The sequence below is a fragment of the Rattus rattus genome, chromosome 2 (genome assembly GCF_011064425.1).
Source record: "Rattus rattus isolate New Zealand chromosome 2, Rrattus_CSIRO_v1, whole genome shotgun sequence".
Taxonomy (NCBI): Eukaryota; Metazoa; Chordata; class Mammalia; order Rodentia; family Muridae; genus Rattus; species Rattus rattus.
This window is the reverse complement of record NC_046155.1, coordinates 103,328,355-103,346,350: the sequence shown is the minus strand read 5'-3', so window position 1 is coordinate 103,346,350 and position 17,996 is coordinate 103,328,355. Positions and strand designations below refer to the sequence as shown.

Below are 17,996 nucleotides of genomic sequence, written 5' to 3'. Positions count from 1 at the left end.
CCTACAAAGGGAAATTAGTACCTTTAGAGAAAATATCCAGTAGACAGGAATGACTCCCATTTGAGGGATGTGTCCACACACCCAAGTCAAAAATATTAATCCAGAATTTATCCTGTCAAAAAGAAATGTGGGGACAAAGAGTGGAGCAGAGACTGAAGGAAAGGCCATCCAGAGACTGCCTCACTTATAGATCCATCACATCCACCCTGACACTATTGCTGATTCCAAGAAGTGCTTCCTAATAGGAGCCTGGTATAACTGTCCCTTGAGAGGCCCTACCAGAGCCTCACCAATACAGATGCAATTGTTTATAGCCAAACATTGTATTGAGAGCAGAGACCCCTATGGAGAAGTAGGTCAAGGACTTTAGGAGCTGAAGGGTTTTTGCAACCCCATAAGAAGAAAACAATATAAACCAACAAGACACCATCCAACAAAGATCCCAGCCACTAAACCACCAGCCCAAGGGTATCCTGGGTTGGGGGGACCCATGGCTCTAGCTGTATATGTAGCAGAGGACTGCCTTATCTGGCATCTCTGTGACGGGAGCCCTTTGGTCCTCTGGATGCTCGATGACCCCAGAATAGGGGAATGCTAGGGTTCTGAGGAAGGAGTGGGTTGGCAGATGGTGGAACACCATCTTAGAGGCAGGGGGAGGGGAGAGGAGTTTGGGGACTTGTGGAGGGGAAACTGGTCAGAAGGACAACATTTGAAATGTAATTAAATAAAATAACCAATAAAAATTGAAAAAGTTCACACATACATCTATCCTTTCTCTCTTCAATATTTGTGGCCTCACTTTTAATAACTGTTTACATAGCTATGTGCATATGTATCTATGTGTAGAGTTATAATATGAGGTTCTCATCTATATAATATTATTTTTATGTATATTTTCAAGAATGGTCATTTGGCATTTTGTGCCAAATGGTACAATTTTGTTTTCTTTCACATTATACTATATTTATTAATTTATTATATTTATATATATATTATGTTATATTTATAAGCTAATAAATTTTTTTACAAAAACAATTAGGTAAGATTTCAACTATCTTTAGTCATGAGCTATATTTTAGTGCTTTACATTTTGATCTCATATATAGTGCATCGATAAATGCACCAAAAATAAAAAGTGATCCAATGAACTTATTCTATGGCATTTAACTATAAATTTGATTATAATAAATGACTCTAAATAATTCTATCTCTAAATAAACATACTTTGTGCTAAGTACAGGACCCCTTCTTTGTTGTTTTACTATGTCAATTCTCAGGGTCAATAAACCTCAGTTGAGAAAAGAGGAAAACTTTTGAAGCTCATAGAAATGACTTTGATTATTACGAAACAAAATCTCTCATCTTCTAACTGCTATACAACTCCTCCTTAATTTTTTCCTTAAAAATAATTTAAAATGCACATTGAAAAGCCATAACACATTTTCAGAGAAAATTTAACTTTGTACATAATACATAATCAATTCCCGATTTTTATCCATGTGTACAGATTCTTTACATTAGTACACTGAGGCAATAATTTTGAATCATAATTCATTTTATTGTTTTCTTTTTGAGACTTCTCCTTTATATATTTGAAAATTCTACAGAAATTTCATTATATATCTTTGTCTCTTTACAGAAATTCATGGTGCTATAAAGTTCTTTCAAATAGCAGGATTGCAGGATTCTCCTCAACAGGTTGTAGGAATGTTTAGTAGCCTCTACACAGTTTCTACTACATCCTTTATACTATGGTTGCTTTTCCTTTCTCTCGCTTGTGCGGTAACATCTATCATCTAAGTCTAATACTTCATTGATAACTAGGAGTATATTAAATAATCAAGACCTAAGATGAATGACTGTTTGCTGATTGTTTTTTCTTCACACAGACAAGCCTTCTACTCCCTTTAATTTTAATATCGCAGAAGAATTGAGTTTAAAGTTTTTATAGAGCACCACATACCTGCTTCAAGTATTCTTGTTTCAAGTAAAGTTGTATTGTCTACTTTTACTGATTGTGGGGATGTCGAGGGAACAACGAAGTAGCTAAAATTACTTCTCTAGTGAAAGGAAGAAAAATGCTCAGTGATGATTTTCTAAACAAAGACGTAAGCAAAAACAAAATGTTTTAAAATGATCAGAGGAAATTGCACTAAAAGATCATACTTTTATTTATTACAGGATATATACTGTTTGCTCATAGGCTAGGTTGCAGGAAGCTATTGTACATGACCACAGCTACTCAGAATTATTGTGAGGGAAGGATTGCAGTGTCAGTATTCAAACATCTACATATGAAACTGAAACTGAAATCATTGCATTTATTATCTCAGAAGTCTGTCACTAAATAAGTACTGTACATGAGAAATAGGCAGAAAGATATGTCATGATGGGAAATACGTGCATATTCTGAACAAATTTGTGAAATGTAAAGATACTGAAGGGAGTGATAGATTAGACATTGTTCATGCAAAATTAAAAGCAGAGAATCAACACACAAACATTACATCACATCATAAATATGTCCTGAAAAAATAACGTGAAAGAGATATAGTGTCATAAAATAGCAGTGAAGCAAGGGTTAGTTAATATCCCATTATTTTATGAGCTATATTCTTCCATCTCAAATGTTATCTAAATGGTTTACCCTTCAGTAGTTTTCAAGTGTGAGAAGAGACTCAGCACTCGGTCCCGAATCTGTTTTGTCTTGACACCATACACCAAGGGATTGACTGTGGGGGGCACTAGAAGGTACAGGCTTGCCAAGATGATATGGACACTTGGAGACACATGCTTGCCAAAGCGATGCGTTAGGAAACTAAACAGGGCAGGTGTATAGAAGGCAAGAATAGTGCAGACATGTGCAGCACAGGTGCCCAGGGCCTTAGAGCGGGCATTCTGGGAAGACAGCCGGAACACTGCTTGGAGAATTTTTATGTAAGATGTGGCTATGAGCCATATGTCCAATATTGTTACTGCAAAGGCCGCTGAGATTCCATATGCTCTGTTAATGAGAGTGTTAGCACTGGCTAACTTCACCACAGCCATATGCTCACAGTAGGCATGAGGGATTATATAGTTGGTGTAGTAGGGCAGCCTCTTAATGAGTAGAGGACATGGAAAAACCATGAGCACAGCTCGGCTCAAGCCAACTACACCCAGTTTAATAACCATGGTTGTTGTGAGGATGGTTGAGTAGTGCAGTGGGATGCAAATGGCCACAAAGCGATCAAAGGCCATGGCCACCAGGATGGCTGACTCAAAGATGCAAAGCATGTGGATAAAATACATTTGTGTTAGACAGACATCAAACTGAATCCAGTGTTCATTAAACCAGAATATATCAAGCATTTTCAAGGATGTGGAACAAGTAAGAAAAATGTCATTCATTCCCAGCATGCAAAGGAAGAAATACATAGGCTGGTGGAGGCTTGGTTCTACTTTGATAGTAGCAATGACTATGCTGTTCCCCAGTAGGGTCAGGACAAACAGGAGACAGACAGGATGCTGATCAAGGAGTGAAATTTTTCCAAGCCAGGAATACCAACCAAGTAGAAAAATGAAATATAGTGATGTGTTGTATTATTTACCATGTTAAAACTAAGGATGTTACAAGCATACTGCATATTAACCGGGATAATCTCCCCAACTGAGAGCTAGACATTGCAAAGTCTTTATTCAGTGTATTTATGTGTTGAATATAGAATTTTTAGCCTATGTCTCCAAAATGTCATCCTGTGCAGCATCACCAACCTTATCTGCAAAAGAAAAGATTACATATTTTATTTTAGGTTTTGTTTGGTGATTTTATGAATTCAAGATCCAATTAAACCTTACAGTAAATTCTTCATGTTTGCATAGAAAGTAAAGCTATGAAAAGAAGAGTATATTGCCTTTAACCAATGATTATTGAGGAAATGAAATAAAAGTTGGAGATATAAATATATGTCATACTATTGCTCCAACAATTATTTTATCATTTAAATATTTTGCTGTTATTCTTTGTTATCATAATTAAATAGTTCACCATTCATATAAGATATAATAAGAATGAAGAACACCAAATTATATAAAATAATTTCTTTAATGTCCATCAACATCAAATTTATACATTTTATATTTTCAGGGGGAAATATAAAACGTTTCAAATCTTCTTAATTTATTTCCTATTTCAGCATTGGGCAGTCCTTCCTTTAGCAAAGTAGAAAAAGATACCATGTACAGAGCTATTTGATTTTAAGACACTGAAATCTTAAATCAACACAAAAATGAGACCAAGGTAGGTTGGTGATATATGGAAAGTACTTGCCTAGGAAATAGGAAGAGGGAGAGGACTTGCTTGAATGATTGGTGATGAGCTGCCTTCAGGGCTGCCTTCTTCTGTGTAATGGATAAACACAGGGCACATCTACATCACACAATTGAAACTCTCCTGTTTGAGGATTTTGCTGATATTTCTACCAATTTACTTATCAATAAGCTTCAGTTTCATTTTAGGAGCTTAAAACCTTAGTGTGGAAGGCTCAGTTTTAAGATTTAACATGACCATGACCATGAAAAGAGGTTACTTTAAAATTATGGCCTTATTACAACTTACTAAACATGATTAGCCTCTCAAAATGGCTTGTGATGATTGATAATCAAACATACAATTGATAATTTGGATATAACAGGGCATAATTTTAAGCAGTTTTTAGGGGAGAGTCAAGCATTTATTTGGTTGCAACACTAACCATCCAATCTTAAACAACAGAAGCCTTAAAATGTCCCTTCTCACCTGGATTCACTTATCTTTAATGTTGCATAAACAGTTGCCCTCTTTCCTTTTCTCTGCTTTGCTCCATTACTATATACCTATCAGTCTCACTCATCAGATTTGGAATGCAGAAAGGAATTTACAGAAACCCAATAAATGGGCAATTGTTCTAATGCAGAGTAAAAGCTCTTAGCATGTTGCTTACTTTCACAAGCATAGCAGAGATTTTTTTTTCCTACCTTTTACCTACAGACTCTGACCATACATGGAAAACTTAAGCACAGTTATTACCCAAAGTTCATTCTCTTCCATTGCTATCTTTTAATGGACTTTCCAATTTGTATCATGACTAACATAACTAGTAATTACCCCATAGCACAAAATAGCAATAATTATTCAAATGAACAACAATATTTTTGGAAACAATCACTTCATACCTATCAGATCAAATTCTACAAATACCTATTAGTTATCATTCAAATACATAATGTTTCTTCAGTTTCAGTATTTATTTCTCACTTGCTTTTATCTTCTCTACATTGTATAACTGTCATATTATCTATGTTCAGTGAAGATGATGCACACGTACCTTTTGTATCACATAACCTGCACACTGTAAATCTAGTGGCTGTGGTTCCTTTTAAATGTTCTAGTCCACTGCTCAGGAGATGCCTCTGATTCACAGGGAAGATATCCCTTGAGATACCCAGCGTCCCAGGAAAGAGGATTAGAGCAGCATGAAACACAGAAAAGTGCAATGTCCCACTTGGCCATGTTTACTAATCCTGAACATTCCACAAATCTTTCAATTGAGGTGGGATAATCTTCACTATCCTAGCCTCAACTTCAATTTCATCGATATTTCTCCCAAGATGCTTTATCTGTGTAAATTTTTTGGGGCATTGCACTATTTCAAGATAAACAAATTTTCTTTGAAAATTTCACCATGAATATTTTTTAAAATGATAGCCCTAGAAAACCTATGTGAAAACCTATGTGAAATTAGCTAGGCATAGAAACATAAATCCTAAAGCACTCACTCCTATCATGCCCTTAGAAGAGCTGATCTCATGGAGGAACATAGCATATTTGTTACTCCTTATAGGAAGAGTAGAAGGGAAAATACAGTAAGAAGAAGTTTTGTCAACTGTTGTATTGAATCCACCTAGAGGAAACACATCCTCTTGCACCATTGCCAAGTGAGGTGAATTATATTTATATAATTCATTGTATTATAATTTCAGCATAATTGAAAGATAGCATCTTCGGTGTTTTCACTACACAATAAAATATATCCAGGCAGAATGAATATCATCTTCCTGTGCTGATTTTATCGTGATTATGTGTGTTTTTGTGTTTCTTGAAACAATACAAAATACAACCAATAAGCTTATATGGTAGTTATGTGTCAATAAAGATAACACTATATTTTAAGAAACTTGTTCTGTAAGTGGTGGTAGCACACATGTTTAGTTCCCAGCAATGTGTAGTAGAGGAAGGTAGATCTCTGAGTTTGAGGCCAGCCTGGTATACAGGGTGATTTTCAGGACAGCCAGGGCAACACAGAGCAACCTTGTCTCATAAATAAATAAATAAATAAATAAATAAATAAATAAATAAATCAATACAATATTCCATTCTCTGATTAAAATTTGCTGGCTATTTTTAAATGAAGTATTCAAGTTTTTTTTTAAAGTAGCTTACTCTTAAGGTACATTTTCTCGTGTAAATTTAGAAACTCTCTCTCTCTCTCTCTCCGTATATATGTATATATATATATATATATATATATCAATTTTTATCCCAAATTAGTGTGTATTTATGATTTCCTTGTAATAAAAATTCCCTTTGCTCTTTCTTGCTTGCTACATCTTCTACTCTCATTTACTGTAGATATTGCTGTGTCCAATTAATTTTACAAGACCTTGTTAAGCATACAAATGCAAGTCATATACTTAATGGATCCGGAGATTTCCTTCACATTGGTTTTGTAAGACCTTCCCTAAATAACAGTATTGGGGAAATATGTAAAAGAATCAAAAAAGTAGATAGACATTTAATTTTATGGGATTAGTTGATCTTACTTTCCATTAACTTTTTAATGTTTGTTGAAAGGTTGTTTATTATCAGAGGTCATATCAAAACAAATATCAAGGATAATATTTATTTTAACATTAATAGAAATTAGTGTAGGCCGGATGGTGGCACACACCCCAAAACAAATATTGCAAAACAAACACAAGCACATCCATATGACATAGACATATGCAAATATAGAGACATATATATACGCAAAAAGGGAACTGTTTGGAATAGAGAATAGAGACAGGAGAGAAACTTGGAGTGTGAATGTGGTCAGAACAATTGATATACTTGAATATAAATATCAGTATGTGACTCATGTCCTTGCACAACTAATATATGTTATTGACATATGTGTAAAAGATGTGAAAACTTTTAAGAAGTAATTTCTCCGGAAAATTTACATTGTAATTTCTGGATTTGAATGTAGAGTTTTTGAAGGTGTTGGATTTTATTAACTACATTATGCAAGTGTCTAGGTAGGTTTGGAAACGTTGCTCATTTGGATTCAAAGCAGAAGTTTGCCAGGAGAATTTTCTTTCCTTTCCTTTCCTTTCCTCTCCTTTCCTTTCCTCTCCTCTCCTCTCCTCTTCTCTCCTCTCCTCTTCTCTCCTCTCCTCTCCTTTCCTTTCCTTTCCTTTACTTTTTTCTTGTTTTGCTAATGTTTTTGTTTAATTCTGTCATCTTTATACATGTAGTCAATGTTTTTGTTCATATGCATGCCCTTAATATTCCAAATCCTTTCCTCTCCCACTCTAGTAAACCCTTTCTTCTTTCCAAACTAATCCTCCCTCTTCTGCTTATGTGTGTTATGTATTTATGTGTGTATGTGTATGTATGTGTGTGTTCAGAGAGAGACTTAAAGACAGATATACATAAACACACACAAACACACGCACACATGCACACACACACATGCACACACACACATGCACACACACACACACACACACACACGTACACACACACGCCCACACAGGAAGTTTGCAGAGGAGAGAAGGACAGAGGGGGAAGAAGAGTGTATGTAGATAACCACAGCTTAGTGTGTCCATGATTTAGAGGGCACGCCATATTCTAAAAAGAGTTTTGTACATTGTTCTCCCCTATCTTCAGTCTCTTGGAATTTTTTGGGACCCTATCCCTGGGCCTTGGATAAGGTGATATTGATGTCCAATTTAGAAATCAGGACATCTATTCTTAGAACTCTGATGATTTATGAGATTCTTCATTAATCATTATCTCCTGAAAATGGAAGAGTTTTGTTTAAAAATATATTGTATAAATGATATATTTTATATGGAAACTTAGTGTGCCAAAATAAACTGATTTTCAATTATAACAGCAAAATGAAAATCAAATAAAATGAACAGGAATACAACCACAACATGAGGAGTTATATTAAATGGTCACAGCATTAGGAAGGTTGAGACCACTGATCTAGTGTACTTTCTTCTATTTCCCCTTTCTTTTATTTCATCCACATATTGGAAATAATACTGCTCATGCTGCTTCTTTCCGCCCTTATTATTGGAACATGTTGTAGCTCTAACCCATACATCTAAAGAAAGTACTTAACAAGTTTCATTATTGTATGAAGTCTTAAGGGGCAAGACTTTATACAAGGAACAAGAAGATAATAAAAGAAGAAACAAGCAACAACAAAATATATAAACATGAATTTATAAGAATTTTATTTTATTATGCACAAAATCACACATATACAGACAAGTAAAGATAAAAATTAAATCTTTAAAAATAATAGTTTTGTGATTATTTTCAAGATATTCTTTAGAATTTGGTGTTTATCTTCAGCTACTGTGCACAATATTCATAATTCAAACCAGAAGTTCACTCAGAATTATTTCTAGTCTTGGGTTCTCTTATGGATCAGGACACAGATTTATAGACTTTAATTATTTTTTTTCTTTTGTTCGGAGCTGGGGACCGAACCCAGGGTCTTGAGATTGCTAGGCAAGCGCTCTACCACTGACCTAAATCCCCAACTCGACTTTAATTATTTTTCAATTGAAAAGAAAATCTTTTTTCATATAATACATCCTGACCATAATCCACCCCTCCCCTAGCTATCTCACTCTACCTTACTTCTCCTTCAAATCCATTCCCTCTATTTCTCTTCAGGAAAGAGCAGACCTCAAGAGACAAATAGGACAAAACGAGGTGTAATACCTTTGTGAGGATGCTAGACAATGAAACTGAACAAGAGGAAATGAATCTTAAGGGCAGACAAGAGTTAGTAATGCACCCACTCCCACCGTTAGGTATTCCACAAAAACCTCAAGCTAGCATCCATAACCTATGCAGAGGACCTGGTTTATACCAACACAGGCCTCAAGCATGCCACCTCAGTCTCTGAGACCCCATGTGAGCCCTGACAGGTTCTCCTGGTATCCCCAATCCACCCTGAACCTACAACCTTTCTCCCCTTCTTCCCTGGAATCTAATCTCTTAGGTGAGGGACTCAATGGAGACCTCCAAATTAAACTCTCTTCACATAATGGCTGTCTGTGAGTCTCTTGTCTACATCCTTTTTGCTGAAGGTTAGAGAAAGCACCAATCTATGTGTATAGCAGAATTGTTTTCGGATTCATTCCATTGACATTTTGTTTTTTGGCCAGACATGTTCTACCTTAGTTTCCTTGGCTATCTATTTTCTAGTACCTTGTCATCTCTGCAGTGGAGGACATGGGCTTTCTCTTGTGGCTGGTCCTCAAATTAAACCAAACATTAGTTGGCTACTCCTAAAGTTCTGCTGAATCATGGCCCAAGAATATCTTGAAGGCAACACAGATCATAGGTAGAGGGTTTTGCAGTTTGGTTAGTGTCCAGGTCTCTCCTTCTATAGCATGAAGAGTACTTTCTTAGCCTAAAGAGACTAGAACCTAGGATGAAAGCTCCAAACAGGTACTAGTTTAACCTGTCCAAGTTCAATTGTAGAAGTCGTCTACAGCACTGGGGCTCCACTGTCAGTTTTCAGGGAGGGGCTTTCTGTCCTAGCATCACCCTACATTGCCTACAGATATTCACAAGACCTTCTTGACCAAAATCTTAATTGAATGGAATTCAGTTCTACCACTGGAAGCCTTATTTGACTACAAAAGATGGCTAGGTCAGACTCTGCATCCTCCATTCCTAGAAGTCTTCACTAGGGTCCCCCTCATAGGTTCTAGGAAGTTTCTGCTACACTAGGGTTCCACCTCCATGAATGCTTCTAATTCCTGTTGGATCTCCAAATATTCTCTTCATTCATTATAGTGAGGCGTATTGGATTTGGGCCTAGCCGCTTTGTGACTGCGTAGCTCAAAGTGGCTACTTGACTCTGGGCTGCATGGCCACAGAGGTTTAACCTTGAAATGACTGCCATATGGACATGAGATTGTTGAGCTAAAGCCTCTCCCAGGAAGACCCTGGGAGCAATGACAGGATGTTTCAGCCTGAGCAAAACACCGGATGTCCCTGAGCAGATTCCTGAGGAGGGCTCGACCTTTTCAAAGAACATGTCCCCAAAAGACTGTTGCCTCTTTGTTATAGGAGGATATCTTGCAGTGTAGTGATTCACCTTATATCCTTGGGCACTTCCCAAACTCCCCCACCCTAAGCTTCAGTTCCCGCTTCTATTCCTGCCTCAGAGCTTTAAATGCTGTACATTTCTCTCAATAAACGAGACCTTGACAACAGAACATTTGCTTGGTCTCATTCTTCTCTTCACCCCCATTTTGGCCCACAGGTAGAAAGCCTCTTCGGGACCCTGAATAACTGGGTCCCCACTGGCGGGGACAAGTGGCGCCCGAACAGGGACCCCGAAGCAAGGCTGAATACAGGAAGACAGATATAAGAGAGCTGCAGCGGGAATCGAGGACTCTTCAGGCCGTATCGCTCATGTGTCGCTGGAGAAGGAGGTAAGGGATAATTGTTGTCTAATTGCCATGGGGAAGGTATGGATTTAGGAGGCTTGATTCATAGGAGAGATCAAGCGCTCACTCAGGGAGAGAGGATTAAGATTTAAGATAAAGGATTTAATCAAGTTCTTTTGTTTTATTGATGAAAAGTGTCCCCGGTTAATTTTAAGTGAATTTTTTTTTTGTCTTTGTGTGAGAAACTTGTCCTTGGTTCATTATTGAAGGAGCAGAAATTAATTCCTATAGTTGGAATAAGTGTTTAATTGTCTTATTGTAAGAAAAAGGATCCTAGGCGGTTCTGATTCAGGAGGTAGTGTCTGTGTCTTTGTGTCTTTGTGTTTTGTGCCGGCTAAACTCTGGGTCTGTATTTGCTCATGAGTTCTGGAGTTCTGGAGTTCTGGTTTTGCAGCTGCTCCCATCTCAGGCTGAGAGGGAGGATCGTGTCTCAGGAGAGACGCAAATGTGAGCGGTAGATGTGCCAGGGACTCACCAATTGCCCTGCCCTGGGAGACGTCCCAGGAGGTAAGAAGGGACCCCAGGGACGCCTGGGAGATTCCCGTCTGGGTGCCAGTGAGGATTCGGCAATTCTCATGGATTGGAGAAAAGACCCGCCTTTCCGGCTGTCTGTATTTCCAAAGTAGTCTTTGTCTGTATGTCTTAGGTCTTTGTTTTGTGTTACTTGTGACTTTGACAATGGGAAGATTCTGGTTGGGAAGGAGGAGTGATGTGGAATCTGCTCCTGTTCATCTGTCTTTGCTGAGCTCATGGAAGCTCCCATCTGAATCAGCTCAGTTTTGTGGCAATCTTGTGGCAGCTGCTTGTTTTTTGTTTTGTGCGCACTTTTGTTTTTTTGTCTGTTAATCTTTTGATTGTCTTTCTATGTGACTAAATGCTTTTGCCCTCTTCAGCAGACCTCTATTTTCTGGACTCTCGTCTTGTTTTCTCACCATCCCACTTGGGATGCTTGTTAGTGGCTGTTACAGGAAATCTATAATGCTCACTTGAGTGTGCTTGAGAAACAAGAATTTCAGGTTTGCCCTGGGTTCCTTTGGGATAGGTGTGGGGATAGGCTTGATTTCTATTGCAAATGATGTAACATTGCATATGTATAACTCCTAACACTTCTTGGGACCGTGCCTCTGGGATCACAACCTGTATAAGTTTAGAAGTTCTAAAAGGCAGTCATGACCTTTGTGTGTAGGTTCAGATAGTGTCCAGATTGGAATCCTGATGCTAAAGACTTAGTAAGACACAAAAGAGAGGTGAGAATTACTTAGGGCTATCTTAAGGCAGAGTCCAGCTAGGTGCTGCAAGGGCATCTGCTGTTGCCCTGCAACACAAGGCTTATGGAGATAAAGCTTCAGTGTATTAATACAGAATTGTAGGCTAGAGTCTTGAAAGTATTTTTTAAAAAAAAGAAAAAAGAAACCTGGTAAAACATATCTTATTCCAAACAGCAATTAAATTGGTTATTACAAAATACTGATATTTGGTCTATCACATATACAAATTTTTCAGGCAAAGTTGCTAATTTTACTCTATGCATGCTTTTGTATTTCCTATAAATTTGTGGATGCAACCCATAGGAAATGAGCTTACTGTGTTTATAGGTGGTTCATCTAATGAAAAGGCTACATGTATGATTGGATCACTTGTTTATTCTCTTCAGTTTCCCCTGCTTCAGCACAGATTATTAAATTATGTGCTGTAGCCACTGTTTTTAAAATTTAAAAAAAAGTCAAGCTTTTAAGTCATATACTGATAGCCAATGTATGGCTTATGGTTTACAGTTGGTTAAAAAGTTTCCCTTTTTAGATACTACTAGCCCTCAAATAATACTATTACTTAATGCTATATTAGAGGCAGGTTTTCTACTTGAAATCAGTGAGTGATGATTTCAGTGTGAATGTCTGACAACTCACTGTCCTTTCAGTGCTCTGGCTCAGACAACTAAACAAAACCATAGACCCAGCTCTTTGAAAATGATAATAGAGTTGATAACACTCCCTCACAAAAAGAGGAAGACTCCATTTGCTTACTTTCAACTCCCATCCTCACCTTACCAGCTCAGGGATTTCAAGTATGACTGAATCTGGATGCTTATGTTTAGGTAAATAGGCCATTTAAGAACTCAAACTGGATTGCCTGGACCCCTTAGCAAGGGAGGACAATGATACCAGGCAGATTATAGGCCTTACATAGGAACAGTTAGTCAAAAAATCTCATTCTTTACATATCCAAAACAATAATGCTGGAGACAATAATTTGGTATAAAAGTCAATTTATAAATACAAGTGCTCAGTGTTCTCAATTTAATCCTCAAGGACTTATCTTAATAAGTAATATTTTAACAATATTTTAATAAATAAAAAAGGGGAGTTATCCCTGTATGCTAAAATATGCTCCTTTCATTTCAATTTTAAAATTTGGATGCCAAGGAACACTCTGAGTTTATGGCACCCTACAACTAGGCATACTTCTGCCTAGGTGGAATAGAAAGATCCACATATTGGCATGATCCTGTTCAGATATTTTATATGGGGAAGAGGGAATCTTTGTGTTTTTTCTACAGGATGCTACAGGAGTGTGCCAGCTGCCCAAGTGGCTGGTGAGCCATGCTGATCCTGGGAGCATGAAGATTCAGCTCTTGTGGTTCAGGTCCCTGAAGTCATTCCTCTGCCCTGAGAGGAAGATGGAAGATTCCCCCTCATCTTTTGTCATCACAGAGATTTTGGCGTTGCTGCAGTCAGTGTTACCACTGCGTGTGTCCCACCCCACCACGGCCTGTGCTCCAACCTTCTGTGCACTGCTGCTTGTTGGAGAAGACTGGACTCCAGCTGTTACCCCTGCCCCCCTCATTCCCCTGGTGATTCTTGCTGCCTTAACTGGTGTTGTCATTTTGCAGTCTGTAGCTTCACAGGAATGCCACCTGCGTGAAGCTGCTGTGGACTGGGGAACTCTGCCCTGGTTCTGCAGATCTCAGACATGGTTCCATTGCCTGCTGGTTGTTCCAGAGAAGAATGACCGATCCTGAACTGTCCTGGGAAAGACCTTGGCACTTTTGCTGCTATTGTAGCAGCCATTACTGCTGCAGCCATTGTGTTTGCAGTGTCTGGAGTTACCCTCCCCCAATCTATTGTTAGGCAAGCACAGTGGGTGAACTTTCTGGAGTAGTTGCTAACAATTGGGAATTCTAAATTTTATTACAGGAGCGGCTTGACTACGGCCTTTGGTGGTATGGCCGTAGCAGCTGAGGATAACCAGTTGAGGTGCCCACTACTTATCGGGAGAGGCTCAACCTCTCAAAATCTCTTAAATTAATGCCATCTGGCCCCTACTCTTTCGCCCCTGGGCTCAATAAGAGGAATGAGAAGATGACCTGTTGTAGCTATCCTCAGCAACGGGCAACTTCCTCTTGAAAGGAAAATTATACAGATTTAAGGTTTAAAAATATGAAGTTAAAAGAGTAAGTTTCAAAATTCACAAACTCAGGACTAAACACTGTGAAAAGCAAGTCCAGGCAGCCCCGCCCTGTCGCTAGAACTAACAGACCATAAAAGGAAAGGAATGCAGAACAGACCAGGAGTACCGGATCTGACTCACAGGCCACCTGGCAGAAAGAGATAAGCCCCAGCCCCCGACATTCAGGACGCCCCAAACCTGCCAATGTGTGTAGCTATACATTATTACCTCATCATGTGAAATAGCCAATCACATGTGAACATGTCTATGTGCCTCGTTTGAATCCACCAATCCCCGTAACTATGCATCTGCTTCTGTACGCCCGCTTCTGCTTCCCCAAACCCTATAAAAGCCCCATGCTGGAGCTGCTGGGCGTGAAAGTCCTCCGAAGAGAATGTGTGACCTCAGGTACCTGTGTTTTCCAATAAACCCTCTTGCTGATTGCATCCAAGTGGACTCGGCTCGGTCATTGGGCGCTTGGGTCTCCTCCTGAGGGAAACTTCCTCTCCAGAGGTTTTTCACTCTGACCCTTGACCAATCTAAGACACGGAGCCTTGAAGGCAACAAGGTGATCCTATGACAGATGAGGCTGGGGTTTGAGAGGTCGATCCTAAGACAGAGGTGGCTATACCCCGTTTAAACGTACGGGCCGGTCAAATGCTCCTCTGCCCAGTTTCTCCCCCAATAAACACACACGTATAGCCCAGAACGGTGTGTTACAGCATAAGTTCATTCCTAGCCATTGGGGTGCAGTCCTGACTGCAAGAGTGGCTCACCATGGCCGAGCTGGGCACTCTGTGAGGCATGTTTGATCTCTCTCAGACCACTACTTCCACCTAATGGTCCTTTTTAAAAGAATAACGGGGGAGATGTAGTGAGCCATATTGGATTTGGGCCTAGCCGCTTTGTGACTGCATAGCTCAAGGTGGCTACTTGACTCTGGGCTGCATGGCCACAGAGGTTTAACCTTGAAATGACTGCCATACGGACATGAGATTGTTGAACTAAAGCCTCTCCCAGGAAGACCCTGGGAGCAATGACAGGATGTTTCAGCCTGAGCAAAACACCGGATGTCCCTGAGCAGATTCCTGAGAAGGGTTCGACCTTTTCAAAGAACATGTCCCCGAAAGACTGTTACCTCTTTGTTATAGGAGGATATCTTGCAGTGTAGTGATTCACCTTATATCCTTGGGCACTTCCCAAACTCCCCCACCCTAAGCTTCAGTTCCCGCTTCTATTCCTGCCTCAGAGCTTTAAATGCTGTGCATTTCTCTCAATAAATGAGACATTAGCAACAGAACATTTGCTTGGTCTCCTTCTTCTCCTCACCCCCATTTTGGCCCACAGGTAGAAAGCCTTTTCGGGACCCTGAATAACTGGGTCCCCGCTGGCGGGAACAATTCATCATCCTAAACTTATCCATCACCCCACCCCTAATCTCAAACCTGACTCACTGATGGGACTTGGAGATGGCTCAATGGTTTATAGCACTTTCTACACTTTCAAAACACAGAGTTTGAATCCCAGCACCTATACGGTAGCTTACAACCATATTTCAGAGAAACCAGGGTTCTCTTCTCACATTTGCAGGCACCAGGTAAATACATAGGATGCATCTACAGGATATATATATATATATATATATATATATATATATATATATATGAAATGAAATAAAATTTTGTGTAGTGCATAAAAAATCATTTCATGAAGTACTTTAAGCAAAGACATATGTAGTGAATTATAGTAGTATATTTTCACATGTGAAAGAAAAAGGTAATATCAAACATCATGGTTGTTCCTTTGGAAAATGAGGGGATTGTGAAGATTTCCTTAGAAAGCACTGGCTTGGATTCTAGAATAGGTTTAACACCATAGCTCTTCTGGGAGTGAGCTTCAATTCAGTTCCTAATGCGTATAGTACAGACTTGAAACCAGCATACTTTTATCCCATTTCTAAAAACATATTCCAAATTCTAATTAAAAATTAAATATCTTTGAATGGTTCTTAATGCAGTCTTATTATTTACAAAGAATTTTTCCTGATGATTGATGAATTCATCTTTTTAAAGTATCATTAATTATGAAATAGAAGAAATGCTGTGATACAGTAGAAGACCTTGAATGTGATAGAAACATTTTGAAGAGTCCTTGTAAGAGATCAGTCAGAATTTCTGACACAGGAACTCTCTAGGCTTGGGTACTGTGGTTACTGTTGATCTTGGATCCCTCCATTGCAGTCACCAGTTCTTACTCCAAACTTTCTAGTGCCTCATTTTTTCTGACTGGCCTCCCTGGCCTTGAGGCTGTTTGTAACTGGCTCTCCATTCCTCTGTGTATCATGTATGTTGTCTCTCTAGCAGGGAATGTCTTGATTCTGGGTTTTAAAAATCAGAGCCCTCCCTGCACCAGCCTATGTACTACTTTCTATCCATGCTTGCAGTTACTGACCTTGACCTGTTCTGCCTCCACGATGCCTACCATGCTCACTATCTACATGTTGGGGTCAGCAAGGTGGCATTTGACATGTGCCTTGCACAATTCTTCATCCATACCTTCTCCATCATGGAGTCATCTGTGCTGCTGACCATGGCCTTTGACCGTGTTGTGGCCATCAGCAGACCCCTACACTATGCCACCATCCTCACCAACCCTCGGGTTGCAAGTTTGGGCATGGCCATTTTGGTACGAAGCATTGGTCTCCACATCCCTGCCCCCATCATGCTGAAGAAGCTACCTTACTGCCAGAAGCATCATCTTTCTCACTCTTACTGCCTGCACCCAGATGTTATGAAGCTGGCCTGTACAGACACCCACATCAACAGTGCCTATGGCCTCTTTGTGGTTCTCTCCACACTGGGTGTGGACTCTCTGCTCATCGTTTTATCCTATGGGCTGATCCTCCACACAGTACTGTCAATCGCTTCCAAGACTGAGCGTCTCAAAGCCCTCAACACCTGTGTCTCCCATATCTGTTCTGTGCTGCTGTTCTACACACCTATGATTGGCCTTTCTATGATCCACCGATTTGGCAAATGGGCTTCCCCCTGCAGCCGTGTGTTGCTCTCTTATCTTCACTTTCTCACCCCGCCAGTGCTCAACCCAGTTGTTTACACCATAAAAACCAAGCAGAGGATTTGGCGCATCTTCCGTCTGGTGGAGGAAGCATTGGGCACATCCAGGGTCACTAAATCTTCCATGCGGATACAAACGTGGAGTGAGCTATAGCTTCTATTATGTATATTAATTAAGATTCATAAGGTATACATTATAATCAAATATATGACTAAGTAGGGACATTTGCAGGCATGTACATATACAGATAGTATTTGTATTAGAGTGCAGGATTTAAGAATAGCAAATAGAATACTCTTCAGGTTTATAATATTTTTATATACAAGCATTTTGAAAATATATAAGATGTAATCTTTATAAGCACAATTACTTGTCCTTTTCGATGTACTTTCCTCACTATTAGTGCATTATCTTTAATGCATTCAGCATTTACTTAATGAAATATTGAAAGATTTACTTATGAAAGATTTAAAGGATAAATATTGTGTCTCTAAAAGAGACTTTTTATAAGCGTATGACAATTCAAACTTCAATGCTAGGTGGGCACAAATTAAACTATTAACCCTTATTGATGTCACCAGTTTTTCTTATTAAATAGAAATTTCAAACGTGTATAGCTATTGAATTAAACTGTTTTGTCACATTTAGAAAAACAGTGTTTTAGTGACAAAAGAACAGAAACAATTTCAATCTAATCTCCTTAT

At 38.9% G+C, this 17,996-nt stretch overlaps 1 protein-coding gene and 1 pseudogene across 1 annotated transcript; one reads left to right on the top strand and one right to left on the bottom strand.

Annotated features, from left to right (window-relative positions):
* Positions 1-2,643: 2,643 nt before the first annotated feature.
* LOC116894096 (putative olfactory receptor 52P1) lies at positions 2,644-3,593 on the bottom strand. The gene is given in 2 exon segments (XM_032895815.1): positions 2,644-3,506; positions 3,509-3,593. Coding segments are annotated over 2 exon segments (948 nt in total).
* Positions 3,594-14,573: 10,980 nt separating this feature from the next.
* LOC116893174 lies at positions 14,574-17,408 on the top strand (annotated as a pseudogene).
* Positions 17,409-17,996: the final 588 nt, after the last annotated feature.